This window comes from Ptiloglossa arizonensis, chromosome 5 (genome assembly GCF_051014685.1).
Source record: "Ptiloglossa arizonensis isolate GNS036 chromosome 5, iyPtiAriz1_principal, whole genome shotgun sequence".
Lineage (NCBI taxonomy): Eukaryota > Metazoa > Arthropoda > Insecta > Hymenoptera > Colletidae > Ptiloglossa > Ptiloglossa arizonensis.
In genome coordinates this window covers 8,202,953-8,217,658 of record NC_135052.1, presented here as the reverse complement: position 1 = coordinate 8,217,658, position 14,706 = coordinate 8,202,953, and the positions used below count along the sequence as shown (strand labels likewise).

Here is a 14,706-nt window from a genome sequence, read left to right as displayed (position 1 = left end):
CTGGTAAAATAAAAAAGTGTACTTTTGTACAGCGGAGCGCTGAAATCTTTAACAATCTTCCGATGTTGCGTAGATGTTACGTTTTGTCTGAATTTTAGTACATTAAGTTTAATACTATATTGAACATTTTAAACCTTACGTATTTCACAATTTTTTTTCAACGTTCGTATTTAAAGTCGCATCAAATTATCGTTCAATAATTTGTCACAAAAATGAAACTCTGAATTCAACGATCGTAGGGAAACTATTCCAATTTATAATAATAACAATAATAATAATCACTACACAAACACATTTTCTCTGTACATAAAAAATACAATTAATAATAATAATCTCCAAGCAAGTATATCTTTTCTATACGCAACGAATATTCCGTATATACATCGAAATAATAAGCAGACGTATCTCGTGTCTTTTTTTTATCGATTCTCTGCAAATTGATTCTCCGTTGACTTTAAATCGATCGAAACGTCGTGCGAAATAGAGTGTTGCTACTGACGACAAAAATACATCTTAATCCAGCGTCATTACGAACGGAAATAGAAAGAAACGCAATTCACGTTTCGCCGGCAATCGAAATCACTCTCCGAAAACGCTTCTTTGTCATTGTCACGCATTTCGCGTACAAACATCAAGCGAGACGAATTGGTTCGCCGGTCGGAGTTTGCGTATACCTGTTCCACTCGATCTTTCCGCTTCGGTAGTACGTATCAATAATAAACCCGACCCAGTGAAAGTCACCGAAACGGGATAGCGATGCTCGTCACGCGCGCGGCTGCCGAACAGACGGGTGCAAATTGGGAAACACGTGGAGAGCTAACGAAGAGTCCTGGCTCCCTCAACCCTGTCCCCTCTCGCTTGGTAAAAGCGTCCACACCCTCTCTGCAACGAGCACGACGACGACTACGACGACGACGACGACGACGACGACGACGACGACGACGACGACGACGACGACGACGACGACGCCGGAGTCGTAGACGGAGACAACGAGAGGTGTCCCCTACAGTTTTTTCAGATCCTACGAACTCGGGAAGATTTAGGTTCGCAAAGAGAAAATTGGATGATAATAGGTGGGGCGTGCTGGTTGGAAGTACAAGCAATTTAACCTGTGTAATTTAGTCCTTTCCTTCGTCTCACCGCAGGCTGCTGCAACCGGATGAGCTGAAAACCCTTCTTTGGCCGAGATGATAACGAGGCACGAGGAAGGACGTGGGCTACAAGTTTCACCGCAAAATACCCCGGCCGTCTCCGAGTAAACGCGATACACACCCTAAGACCGGTCGACGCCCACAACTTGACCCTTCGACGCGAGTGGTGGCCCTTTGAACCCCCCCACCCCCGACCACCGTACCCGGAATGTCATCTTGCGAGATGGAACGTTACCGGGATAATGAAATGCGCGTAATAAACTAAAACTGTTGGACACCGATTAAAACGGTACCGGGGATCGTCCTCGGGAACGATACTCGTGGAACACGAGAAGAGAAATATCTGTTGCCAAGGGCCGCGGGATCTTTCGTGGATATTTTTTTACCGATTAGCTCGATTTTTCACGGAAACGCGAGGAATACGTGGTCGAAGGTAATACGTGGTTCTCGATTCGTTGATTCGAAGGTTCAGAAACGCGGAGGATCTGGTACTAACTAAAGGTGGAAACGGTGGAGGAATTATTTCTGTAGAATTATCTTACTGGTCATCGGCTGTTATCCTTGGGGATTTGAGATGCTCGTTCGCAACCTTTTGTTCATTTCGTGACGCAATTGTAGACGGTGTTCGCTGTATTTGAAGAATTTACGATGCTTTTTTTTTATATTGTTGTACGGATTTCGAAAGGTTCCCATCGATTGTATCGGTTTTTGTATCGAGGGATTATTGAAACGCGATATCGAAAGCATTAGTGGAGTTTCGTTGCGTTTAGCGGTGAGTATCATCTGATAAGGTTTAGTATGTTCGAATATTGTGTACGGAAAATACATGTTACGGAAAAATAGTGAAAGCGATCGTGAAAATTCCAAGAGCGTATTGTACGTACAAATTTTGTAACAATCATCGAGTTGATGTTCTCTGTCAGTCGTAACGAGTACCTTATCCAAGGCTTTCGAAAATGGACTAGTATCAAAAATATAATTCCATAATTGTTAACATTGCGTACCAAATAGTATATTTTTATTCTATATTCTATTAGGCCTGTTGCTCGTTACACGCGATAGATTATAGATAATTTCTCCCCCCGACCCCTGGAGAAATATCACATTATATTAATTTCGAAAATGGCCGAAAAGGCATAAAGTGCTTGTTACGGTTGACGAAGAGTATCTATCTTCCGCAACAACGAGCAATTTCGCTTTCTGGTTTATTATAGTTTCCAGTTACATGGCCCGCCCCGCGTAATCTCGAAGCACAATTTTCCCGTCGTAAACGTCGCGGCTCTGCATTTTGTAATTTTTCGTTTCACTTTATCAACGTTCCACGCGAGAGACCACCGTTCGTTCGAAAACCGAACGTCGTTGGACGAAAGTCCATTTCATTGCGCGGCCATATTTCCCTCGCGGAAGCGGAAACGCGGAAGAGCGCGACGTTTTCGCGCCCGTATCGCCGCGCGTTTCCCCGAAAGACAGAACTTTATGTAAAAGTAAAAGAAAAAAAAAAAAGAAAAAGAAAAGAAGAAAAAAAGAAAAAACACCCCGTACGTGGACGTACTCGGTGTTTATTCGGCGATCCAAAGGAAGGTATCGTTTCCGAATTCAACACCGACGTGAACCTTCTGTAAAACGTGTAACGGAACACGCGAAGTGTACGCGGATCGCGGACCGAATTTGCTAACAGTCGGTGGCGTTCAATTTGTTATTGACGTTTCGTGTTTATACGTATACAGGAAACATGTACACACAGGAGACAAAATTACACATGGAATAGCAAAGCAATCTAATGCCCATTGAACGGTAACGAATTTTTCAAACACGTTGAAGATTAAATGTTGCCACACGGATGTGTTATTCGTAACGATTGTTCGCATTCCTCGATAACACACAAAAAAAAGAAAAGAAAAGAAAAAAGGAACGGCTCTTCGCGTTTACTCGTATTTTCTACGTTCTACCTTCGTTACGATCAAATTTTGCAACACTCACTTCGCGAATCGTTTTTGCGAATTCTCCGCTCGATAGAATTAAAAGTGGACAGCGAGTAATGCTTATTTTTGGAAAGAATTCCCGCGATGTACGATAATTTCGTCGTTGGCGTACGTAACGAGAACGTTGTCAAAAAAAAATGGTTATTTCGATCGTCGAGCGAAACGCGAGCGATTGCACCGCGAACGAGTTTCGTGTATACGGTAACGTTCTCGGAAACTTGGTAACCTTTAGGAGTAAATTAACAGCATTCTCGATCCCGGTGTTAAAAGTGCGAACTCACGGCGTGCAAATATTTATGATAAAACGGGGAGCGAGCTCGTCGATGTTCCGATTAGGGATTGCGTTAAGACGAATCGATTTCGATGCGAAGCAAGAACGGAGCGCTTGTTAATTCCGCGTACTGCATTTCCCCGGTAACAAGTAACGCTTTTTCACCCTCGTCACGATGAAGATCGAACGTGGAACGGTAACGGAAGCACCGTAGAAAGATAGGGGACAGCGAGAGATAGAAACGAAGATAGATAGGATAGATTAAAATACGTTATACTAACCAGGATAGTAGACGGTTTGGTGGGAAACGTTGTAGTTTGCCTTCGGTATACCGAGCAAGCATTTGACAATCGCCGCTTCCGGTAAATCTTCGTCCAGTAAGGCCTTTCGTGATAAGATATCGTACAGTCCATCGTCACGCAGCGTAACGGTGGGCCTCACTGTTTGCTTTTCCGGAACACCCCTGCAATGGAAGCGACGTTTGCAAAATTATCACGGCCGCGTTAAAGCCCAAACATCATGCAATACGGGGTGTCCCGCCAGAAACGAGACGTCAAACGGTTTCCTTTTCGTTGAAACGATAAGAGCAAGCACTTTCGCAAACATTGCACGAATTGTTTCAACCACGAAGAAAAAAAGAATTTCTTTTCGTTCATTCTTTTTCATCGAGAATTCAGCGATTTTTGGTGTGTATGATTATTTGTCAGAACATAGGTTCCAGGAAGCTCGAATGTTGAGCAATTTCCATTGATGAATCTCGTGAACGTTGAATAATGTAATTCAATTGAAAATTCAATTGCGTGGCGTAGAAAAGGTTTTAGGGAGAGGATATTTTCAATAACATTCGAATCGCGTTCGAAACTTGTGTTTCCTTCGTTAGGAATGAAAGAGGTATCGAAGTGTTCTGTTTCTGGCGGGACACCTTGTACACTGGTCGAGTGTTCCGTATTAGCATGATACTGTTATTTCGGAGATTCATGTGGTATCGTTGTCAGAAACTCTAACCTCTGTTTTTGAGCGGTTTCTATTGCAAATACAAAAATTCTATAAAATTGATCCATGTTTGCTTAGTTGAAAGAAAAAGTCAAGTAGCTTGTAGCGACTTTCAACCGATGTTTAATGTACCGACAGGAATTTTTGGAATTCTAATAGTGTAAAAAATCGTAACGTGTTAAGTACTTAATTTTTTTACGGATTTTATGAACACTGGTTGAAACATACGCTATCGTGATTTACATTATTATAAAAAATACGATCTCGAAGAATATGTGAAAAGCCATACCTGCACGTAGGTGCAGATTATTAAATACGTTTCCTGTGGCCTAATTTTCTGTAATGCCAACTGTTTAATCACACTAATTTTACATATCTCGTCCTACACGTTGAAAGTCTTAATGAATATGTAAAATAATAGCGATGTTTATTCAGTGCGGTTTAATCTACGTCTTGTCGCTGTTCACGCTTTGTACTTCGGGTTTTATTATTACAGATAACACTGCTGGGAGACCGTTTCACAGGATTCGTTGTTATCGCTGAGAAGTTTCTCGTGTTAAAATCAGACGACTTTTGTTCCCATTTTCACCCAAACGCTTTTAATATTTATATTTTTCTTTATCGTGGTACATCGGAGCAAATAAAATTTCTATTACAACGATACATTAAAAAGAATTTTTTCTTATCGTAATTTCGCAAATAACATTTTCCGTTTGATCTATTTATTACGGAACGTAATTTTACAGTGCGGTATTTTTAACGAAAAGAATTTAATTTATCGTATGCAACGAATTCTAAAGATATTGGCAAATTTGTTTGTGTCTTTAATTTTCGTAACACGTTATGTAGTGAGAGCAGATTCAATTTGTAGAGAAACCGAGACAAAGAGTTTACGTATTTGTTCTTAGTGAAACAATATCGTGCCCGTGTGCATCGTGCGGAAGTCTTTTATTCGTTAAGAAATAAGCAAAATTTTGTCCTTATCGAGATTTGAAAATATCAGAAGATTGGATAGTTTACCCTAGTGCATGCTTGGGGGGTTGGCAAGCTTGCAGGAGTACTTACTCGATGGATATATCCAAGGTAGGTTTTGGATAAAGTCCTTCTGCCATACACGTTATCTCCACTCCATCCTTATCGTCTATGATTTTCTTTCTATATACAAGATCAAATTTCTCCTCGGTTGCTAGAACAAAGAAGAAATGCGTTTCTAGATTTTTATACCGTTAATAAAATCTTCGGTTCATTGTGTCTATTACCGAAAGTCAAGTATGTGAAAGGGAACAATGATTATTTAATTCTTTTTAACGGTTCAGTTTTCTCATAGTCCCTCTTCAGAAGAAACACATATCCAGTTGTACAATGTACAACTGTTTTTTGCGCGTTACAACTTATCGATCGATAAAGTTAAAAACTTTCACTGGGATAGGTAGTGCGTTCGATAAAAAACTGTAAAAATTGAGGAATAAAAATATACGAGAAATACAAATTTAGAAACATGAATAGAAACATCTGTGTTAATTTATTTAAAAAATCCCTCCCTATTAAAGATCGAGAACGAATAAAATCGACTTTGTGTTTCGTAGGAAATAAAAATTTATTCGAACAATGACAAATTAATAGCTACGTTGGAACGTTTGTCGCTTTCGAAAACGAAGTTTTTCCTTGTTTTTGAAATTAATCCGACGTACCTATTTCCTTCGGTGTATCGTTCCATTGTTTTTCGCTTTCAATTCTCTGTCTTTTATTTCTCCTTTCTACAGGAGGCTTATTGGCATAAGACAAATTGGCAAATAAATTCGAGCGCACACAGTACGGGCGATAAAGCTTAATGTTCGACAATGATTTCCGGACTGTTCGTTCGATTCGGACGTAGTCGAAAGCGGGAGAGCTAGGATGCTATTGTTGTAAAAGCAACTGTGAAATTTTATTCGTCGCACGTTCCACGAGTCGATACTCCGTAGACAATACTCTATTTCATTGCAATCTTTATTTAGATCTCTTTTGCATCCAACTACATCGTACGGTATTTAGCACGCTGATATACATATATACATACGTTAAATATTGAAACAGTGAATTCTATATTTAAATATTTTTTAGAATCCAATATTGAAACAGAAAATTACATCGTACAGAGGAAATTCTCGAATTTATTTATGTACGAGATTTCGCTTATTTTAACGAATAACGTTGTGTGCTGCTAAGTTTCAGAATATATTGTTTTTTTTTTTGAGCTTTTCTAGCAATAGAAAGAATACCGAGAAATCCTTGAAAGGGGACGACACAGAACTAAGGGCGTACACAAATGTAACTGCCAATATTTTTTGCATTGGTACCCTTCGAGGAAACTCTGTGACATGTACATTCCATTAGCTCTAAATCGAATCCTTCGTGCGCACCTGCTCGTTTTTTCCACATCTCGTGTTTACGATCAATTATAATTTAAAGTGAACACTGCTTCGAGAAATTTCGTGCCCACTGTTTGCAATGAAAACCAAAATTATCTCTTATGGGGTCACGGATGACTATTTCTCAACAGTGTTACCGAACAAATGAGTAATAATGACTGATTTAGAGTTAAGTGGAAAAGTTATTTGTACTTTCAGAAATGTTCAAGTCAAAACTTTAATCCCGTCTTTCACGATATCTCCTATTTTGACAACATAAATTCGACACCAGGATGTGGTAGGGCCTTTAGATTTTTGTTCGGTCATGTAACAGTATACCGTCTATGGTATAAGCCATTTTTTATGCAGAAAAAATATAAATATTCAATTTTTTTTAAAACATTCGTAACTTTCCCTTCGAACTCGTGTTAAAATATATCGATAAGTCTATAGTTTATACACATGCTCGGATTGTTTTATTTCGGTCAGACGGTTATGGAAATACCAGTTACCGGAATATGGAAAAGATATTCTATTAATATTTATACTCTAATAGTTTTTTCTTATTTTCGTTACCACTGGTCGAAGGATTTTTTAACCTGTTTGATTAATGTACACACGGTATGTAAATGTAACGTGGTACACGGTTTTAATATGTAAATTTTGCGTTTATAATTCCATAAAGCTTGATTTCAAGTTGATAGAAATTTTAATACTTTTACACTAACGAGCTACGATTCCAACCGTTCTATGTGATTAAATACTTCAGAGTCACTCTTCTCTACCACTCTTTTCTAAATTCCAAAAACAAACCAAATTTTCGTTTCACACGGGATTCAATTCCCTAGCACATTCAGAACTAACACATTCGTTTTCAATAAACAAAATGCGACAAAAACCAATTATACAAACGGCAAACACTTATATTCCACTATAAACTTCTGCTAATACGATACAACGAAACTGATAAAAATTAATTAACCCGAATCGATGATTACATTTCACCCTAGATGAGTTCCGATACCTTCAAAATGGAACTTACCTTCGTAACTGAATCACCGTGTACACTCGTGAAAAAATCGTTCAAATCTTCTTCCCCCGTTTTACGCACGAGTACCAACTTTCCCGCTATCACCTCTCCCATAGCCCACAAAATTTGTATCGTTCTCCCTCTCGGAAAAAATTTACGTTTATAAAGACGAATCTTTGTAATGGTCCGCCACTGGAGTGGCGCATCGTAGGCGAGAGGGTTAAACGAGAACGACGAGTCGGTCGATTCGTTCCGATGTCGTTGGAAAACGTTACCGCGCGATGATTCCAGGGCTTTGGACCGAGAAACAGAACATTCAATTTTCTATCCGGCTATTAACGGTGCAGGAAAGGAAGAAGAATTTACGAGCGTCCATCGAATCCAGGCACACGGTGTACAAGGACCGAAAGTGGATACTTCGCGGCGGCCACACGTACGGCAATGAAAATAAAAAGGTAATAGTAACGGATACACACCGCGTGCTATGTGGGACCGTGGCACCCCTGGCGCCCCTCCTGTTCACCCCCTGTGGAAGACGACGCTGCATTATCGCGATAATGCCAGACATTTCTCGAAGTCAGTCCCCTCCGCTCTCTTTCATTGCGCAGTTGACAAGTTTTATTTCCGCGGACGTAGTGGCCGGCCACAGAACCCCGCGATGGGGGTTCAAGGTAAACGCGATCGGGAGAATAAATTGCGCACGTGTTACCGTGACGGAAAAACTTCGAATTATATCGCCTCGCCGGTGCATCGTTCCCGCGACTCGTGTCATCGAGAAAGAAAGCCAAGTGTCGAGCCCGAGACCATCCCCGAGTCACGATCTCAAAAGTGAATTCCAACGCGTGAACAAGCGAGCGTGCACGACGAGAATTAACCATCCCTGGTGGTCGACCCGAAAATTGTAACGCGTTTCGACACGGTGCTCCCGAGTGAATTTTGTAAATAAGATACACTGTTCTGGAATTGTACGACCGCGGGACGAATCTCACGATCACGGTTACCCGGTCTTTTCTCTTTTTTCTTCTATGACAGATCGCTCTGTCCGTTGATATTCCCAGGATGTATGTTTGTTTGGAATTGCGATTGGCTTCTCTTGTTGAGAAATGAAACAAGTTTTGTTGTCTAACGGATTTCAATTTGCCACGAGAGAGGAGAAAGTAATTTAGAGTTGTACGAGTCGTTTTGAATGGGTAAATTATATGGGATGTACATATTGTAATATTTTGAAAAATATTCATCAAGTATGTTGTATATCGTGTCGTACAATGATATATTATATAAGAAGAAAGTTACGTTAGTGTTCTGCTGAGAAATAATGAGCTCCAGTTTCTATTTACTTTTCGATAAAAATGGGTACCATTCTATATTTGTAGAATACTGGCAATACATTGGCACATGCGTAACGAGTCAATTGAGAGGTAGATAAAAGTTAGTATATTAGGCAATGGCTTCTTTTTTTTTTAATTATGGACTAATTTTTGTCGAGTAAGGTCTGATAAACTCCACCAGACTACTAGGGCAGACTACTATTGAACTTTCGTTTATAGCACTTATTTTCTATTTCAATAGGTTCATTGATTTCAATTAGATTCGTTGTTAGAGTAATGTACAGAGTTGGCCAATAAAATTCACCGACGCCTTTTACACGATGTGCAATAGACAGAGGGAATCACGTAACTCGATCGATACCGATTATTTTTGTTAGCGTAGTCTCTGCATTACCAAATATTGGTATTATTTTGAGAATTTGACATCGTTGGTTTAGTTATCGGTTATTGAAATGGTTGAGAAAACGTCTCTAAATATACTGGTGCATCAAAGGGAATTTTTTGTCATATTTTCTCCGCTGTAAAAAATACGAAACTATATTTGAAATAAATGTTATTTGTTTTTGAAAGAACCGTGGAACATTGTGAAAATTTATATGTTGGCCCAAAAACAAAACATAAAAAAAAAATATGGAAGTGAATATTCGCTGCAGTGGTATGTCTCGCAGCGGTATACCATATAACAAATAAAAGGCCCAGTGTACTCTAAAATATCGAGAAGGAATTTTGTCGATGTCGCGAATAGTCCGTGACAAAAAAAAAAAAAAAAACTTGTAACAATCGCATAACCGAACCTACGTATTCTGTAGAGTGTACAAAAATAAATTTATGCGGTATTCTCTCAAATATGTATACGAAAGTTATAGATAGTTAAAAATGCGCGAGTATATCGAGGAAATATTGATAAACTTGATATTTCTTGCAAACTGATCTTTTAAATAAATTGTTTCATCCTCCTGTTTTTACTTACATTTTTATATCGTGGGAAAATTATTTAAAAAGATATCATATTCATCTATAAAATCATTATTAAAATAATATAATTTTAACTCGAAATATTCGATGAACTGAGTTTGCAACCAATACATCGTTTAATAATATAGTTCACTGTATAAGGTGTGACAGAATTCGTAGTTCAACTTCAAACGGAGTGATTCTTCGTATTCAAATAAATTGAAAATGTAGCAAAATATTTATCCGCACGAGATTTCATACTCGAGAAAATCGATTTCGAAAATTCACGGGGCACGCACACCATTCAGAACGCCTGGGTTACGCGTGTGTCTATAACTTGTTCTTCATAATTGCGTAAATGTTTGTAAACATGGCTGGTGGTATGATAATATCTATTTTAATTGGTTCTAGCTATGTAGATAGAAGATAGTAATATTGTCAAATAGTAAGTAAGTTTACAAACAGTGACACAAGTAGAAGTAATGAGTAATGGACAGACACGTTAATCGAATCGTATTCGATAATATAAATTTTGGTCGAATTTTGAAAATCAATCTTTACGAAAGCGAAGCCTGCTTTGAACAACCTTTATTCCACATTTTCGAACTATTTTTGTACGAAAGATCACTCTTCTTTCGGTTGAATTACAAATTCATATCTCTCTGTACATTTCACGTATGCAGCTACAATAACCTGTGTAATTTATGCACTATAATTATGCTTCAATTATGAATTTCTCTTCTATTTAGTCATTATAAAGCAATTTATTATTTATTCAAATCAATCTCGGTGTTATTTAAGCGGATTTATATTTGATTTCTCCAATAATTGGTCAGCATTTAAATTTGATCTAAATGGGTTGATATTATAATGCAATATCGTGTTTCTATCAGTTTATGGAAACAGAATAATAGATTCTTTTATAAAGATTATTATTTCTTATCGTATAAATCTACCGATTATGAAATAAAAAGTATATAATAAATTGTTTTTCTTAAAGTAAGACCACGTCGCACTTACTGTTAAACTATTAATTACATATTTTTACGTTACGATTGCTCTCATAAATAGAAAAGTTTGCTTCCAATCTTTTAAATTAAAATACTGAGTTTATTTAGAGCTCGAGTCTATAACTGAGGGGAATTTTTTTAGGTTCGGTTGTTGCGTTCAAATTATTTTGAAACTATTGTGGCAGTATTTACATGGCGGCAGTAGCAGATGGGCCTGCAAATTATCCGTAAGTTATTCCCCAAGTCAAGCCTTTCTGCAAGAACTTGCAAAATTATGGACGTACTTGCGAATACACGGTTATACTCGCCATAATTTCGTGCAAATATAGGAAGTTTCTCGACAAATACAGTAATTAGAAGTATCAATTAAAATGAAGCATAAAATTATCAGCGCATAGGCAATACGTTTTTAATACGCTGCATTACATTAAGGTTTGCTAATAAGTAAATAATGAAGGAAGTTTGGTATCTATTGCTGGTGAAGAAATTTTTCAACGCAATCTGTTGGGTCGAGTAACAATTTTTAGTAGAATTTCTTTAAATCGTATAAGAAGAGTAATGTTATATTAAATTCGAAGAATACTGCTTAAGAAATAAATAGAAATTACGAGTTTCTGTAATTTCAGATCAGAATAACGAGGAAAAGAGGATAGATATGAATGGCGGGAGATTGAATACAAATAAATAATTAAATCAAATTTTTAATCTCTTAATTTAAATAACAACTTATTTTCGAAAATGTTTAAAGTTCTAAACCATTTAAAATATATCGACGGTTTGGCTGCTGGTAAAATTTTTCATAATAATTCATAATAATTATTTTTCTGATTCGTAGACTAGTTTGTTTGGAAAAATTAATTTTCCGGAGAGATAAAAATTCGTAGCTAATTAGAAGTTAATGGAGAATGGAAACTTCGCTAAATGTGACGCTGTTGTTGGGTTGAAAAACACTTAAAATCAGAATTTAATCCAATCGGATGCGAATTTGTCTTCAGGGAGATATTATGAGTCAACTGAGAATTCAAGAGAGCGAGCATGCCGGAACAGGAAAATGAATGAGGCCGCTTGGGTTTAATGTAATATTAAATTATTGAGGACAAACGCGACATTCAGCGATCCACCTGTTTTTCCTCGTAATTGTGATCTTACAGCGTATAAAATGGAAAAACAGAATTTATTCGCTGAGAAAAGAAACACGGAGCGTAAAAATTATAAATTAACTCTAATTAGACAGGTTTATAAGGAAACCAAATATTCCTATTCTTCTTGAATTATTTCTGTAGTTTCTGCTGTATAATTTACAGAATTGAAGAGGAGAAGGAAGAACAAGTACGAGAAAATTGTGAAAGATGAAAAAATGATTAAGAGTAAAACATAAAGAATTAATTTGCTAATAGAAAACTGTGAAAATAAATTTTAAAGGTAAAATTTCTAATCTATAAAATGTAAATCGTATACAAGCATTGTACAATGTTTTCCAAATGTAATTTCTAACGGTAAATTATCTAAAAATGTACGTGTCTACCATTGAACCATAAACTAACTAAATAAAAGAATAAATCGATTAGAAAATAAATCTGTAGAAGATTTCCATAGAATTAGTACCTAATTAAATTTAGATGGCACGATTCGATTTAAACTATCTGTCAATCAATTTGCGGAGCTTACGTCTTGACAATATTCGCTAGGAAAATGAAGATTCTAATTAAATAATGAATCGTTCCGTCTAGTTGAAATTTCTCGTGGACTCAAAATACTATCCGATAAATTGTAAAATTGTCAAGATTTCACGACGATTACTTCCAATGTTTTTCTTTTGTATCGACACAGTACAAGCCATAGAACTTTTAAGTCGAAACTTTCGAGCATTTTAATGTTTCCCCGCGTTACAATAGAAGTTCGGTGGAAATGCTTCAAGTTGTTTCGTTAAGACGGTACAGGTCGTAAGTAATTTTGTGTCTCTTCCTTTAAACTTCCATTTCCACACTTGGGCGAAACTACAGCTTCGACGATGCGGATAAGAAAACGTTGCCTGGCTATGAAAAGTTTCTTTTCGGATGAACTTGAAACATTCGAGATACGACAGCCGAGACCCCTAATTTCGCAAGATTAATATCTCACGCCGTTGCGTCTTCCTTCTGCAATCTTTGTTACACTTGACGCTACGAGCTATTCGACTTTGTGAAAACTCCCCTTCGTACTTAGACTTTATACCGAACTAGTAAACATAGCATTATTTTCTTGCTACTTTATTAAGGAAAAGTTAAAGTTCGGAAGGTTAAAACTTTTTCTCATCCGCATAAGTAAAGGCGTAGCTTAACCCTAGAATAACTTATCGTGTCATTCGAAATTCCAGTCGAACTGAAATTTTATCAAGGTTGGATTATATGAATGCGTAATATTCCCGGAGGAAGAAGAATGTCGTGCGTAGAAAATATTGACTTGGTTCCAATTCTGATAAATAACAGCGCAGAAACAATATGTTGGGGATGATAAAAGTAATCAATAATACTGTGAAAATGTTTCAAGAGTACACAGAGGTATCGTATTTGAGGCAGTCGCGAAAGTCTGTACGTAGCCGATAAATTTCTAGTATTTTTTATCATTTTAAATATTATAAAGAATATCGAGCTTGGGCAATCCTATTGGTGTTCAATTGTTCAAGAATTAAAGTGGTAGATAGTTTACAAGAGAACACCGATGAAACAATGTAGAATATCGTGATATATTACATGCAAGTATCACAGACATACTAAAATTAGATATTGTTTTAAGCATTATTATGTTAATACTTTATTGGTTTTTCGTTACGTATATAAACGATGGTACGATAGAGTACATTCGTAGTTTACTTTAACTTTCCATACTATGTGAGATGAAAGTGTAGATTTTTGTGATCGACTGTACGCAACTCGTGTAGAAGGAATATTGTTTCAGATCTATCGTTCGCTTAACCATTTGGGTCCCAGGGGGTATTGAAAAAACACTGTCGAAGAATCCCGAACAGCGCGATAGCGCTTCCTTTATTTTATAATCAACCGCATGGTTTTAAATGCATATATAATCTACAAGGAAAGAGTTAAGAGTAAAGCAACGAATCGTTTAGATTTTATTTCGAATATTATTTTTCCAATTCAGTGAGTGGATGAACGAAAAGAAAGTACACGGTTATGAAAAAACATTTGGTTTAGTAAAGTTGCCACAATGTAACTTGCGACAATGCGTAGTCTGCAGCACCAAAAATGCAATAAAAGGGTCACATTTAATTTTTGTGCAATGTAAGAAAGGAATTCATTCAATATGTTTTGATAAACATCGGATGTTACAAATTATAAGGGGATAATACTACTTGTCTGACCATGAAACGGATATGCTACTTGTCTGACCACAGACGGAGATCGTACTACCTGCCTGACCACACACGGAGATCATACTACTTGTCTGGCCACAGGCCGGGTTATACTACTTGTCTGACCACGGTCGGGATACATTGCTTGTCTGGCCATGGACGGAGGGTCATACTACTTGTCTGACCATAGACGGGGTAATACTACTTGTATTCTATTACATCGTCTCTACTTTAAGTTAGATTTTAGG

The 14,706-nt window shown here is 37.3% G+C and overlaps 1 protein-coding gene across 3 annotated transcripts in view; it reads right to left on the bottom strand.

Moving 5' to 3' along the window:
• LOC143146674 (uncharacterized) overlaps window positions 1–14,706 on the bottom strand; it is a 498,267-nt gene that overhangs the window by 11,907 nt on the left and 471,654 nt on the right. For all 3 annotated transcript variants that reach the window (XM_076311168.1, XM_076311169.1, XM_076311170.1), the window contains exons 3-4: window positions 5,463–5,583; window positions 3,686–3,867 (exon numbers count right to left, since the gene is read on the bottom strand). In XM_076311168.1, the coding sequence (XP_076167283.1) occupies window positions 3,686–3,867; window positions 5,463–5,583 (303 nt within the window). The remainder of the gene's footprint in view (window positions 1–3,685; window positions 3,868–5,462; window positions 5,584–14,706) is intronic.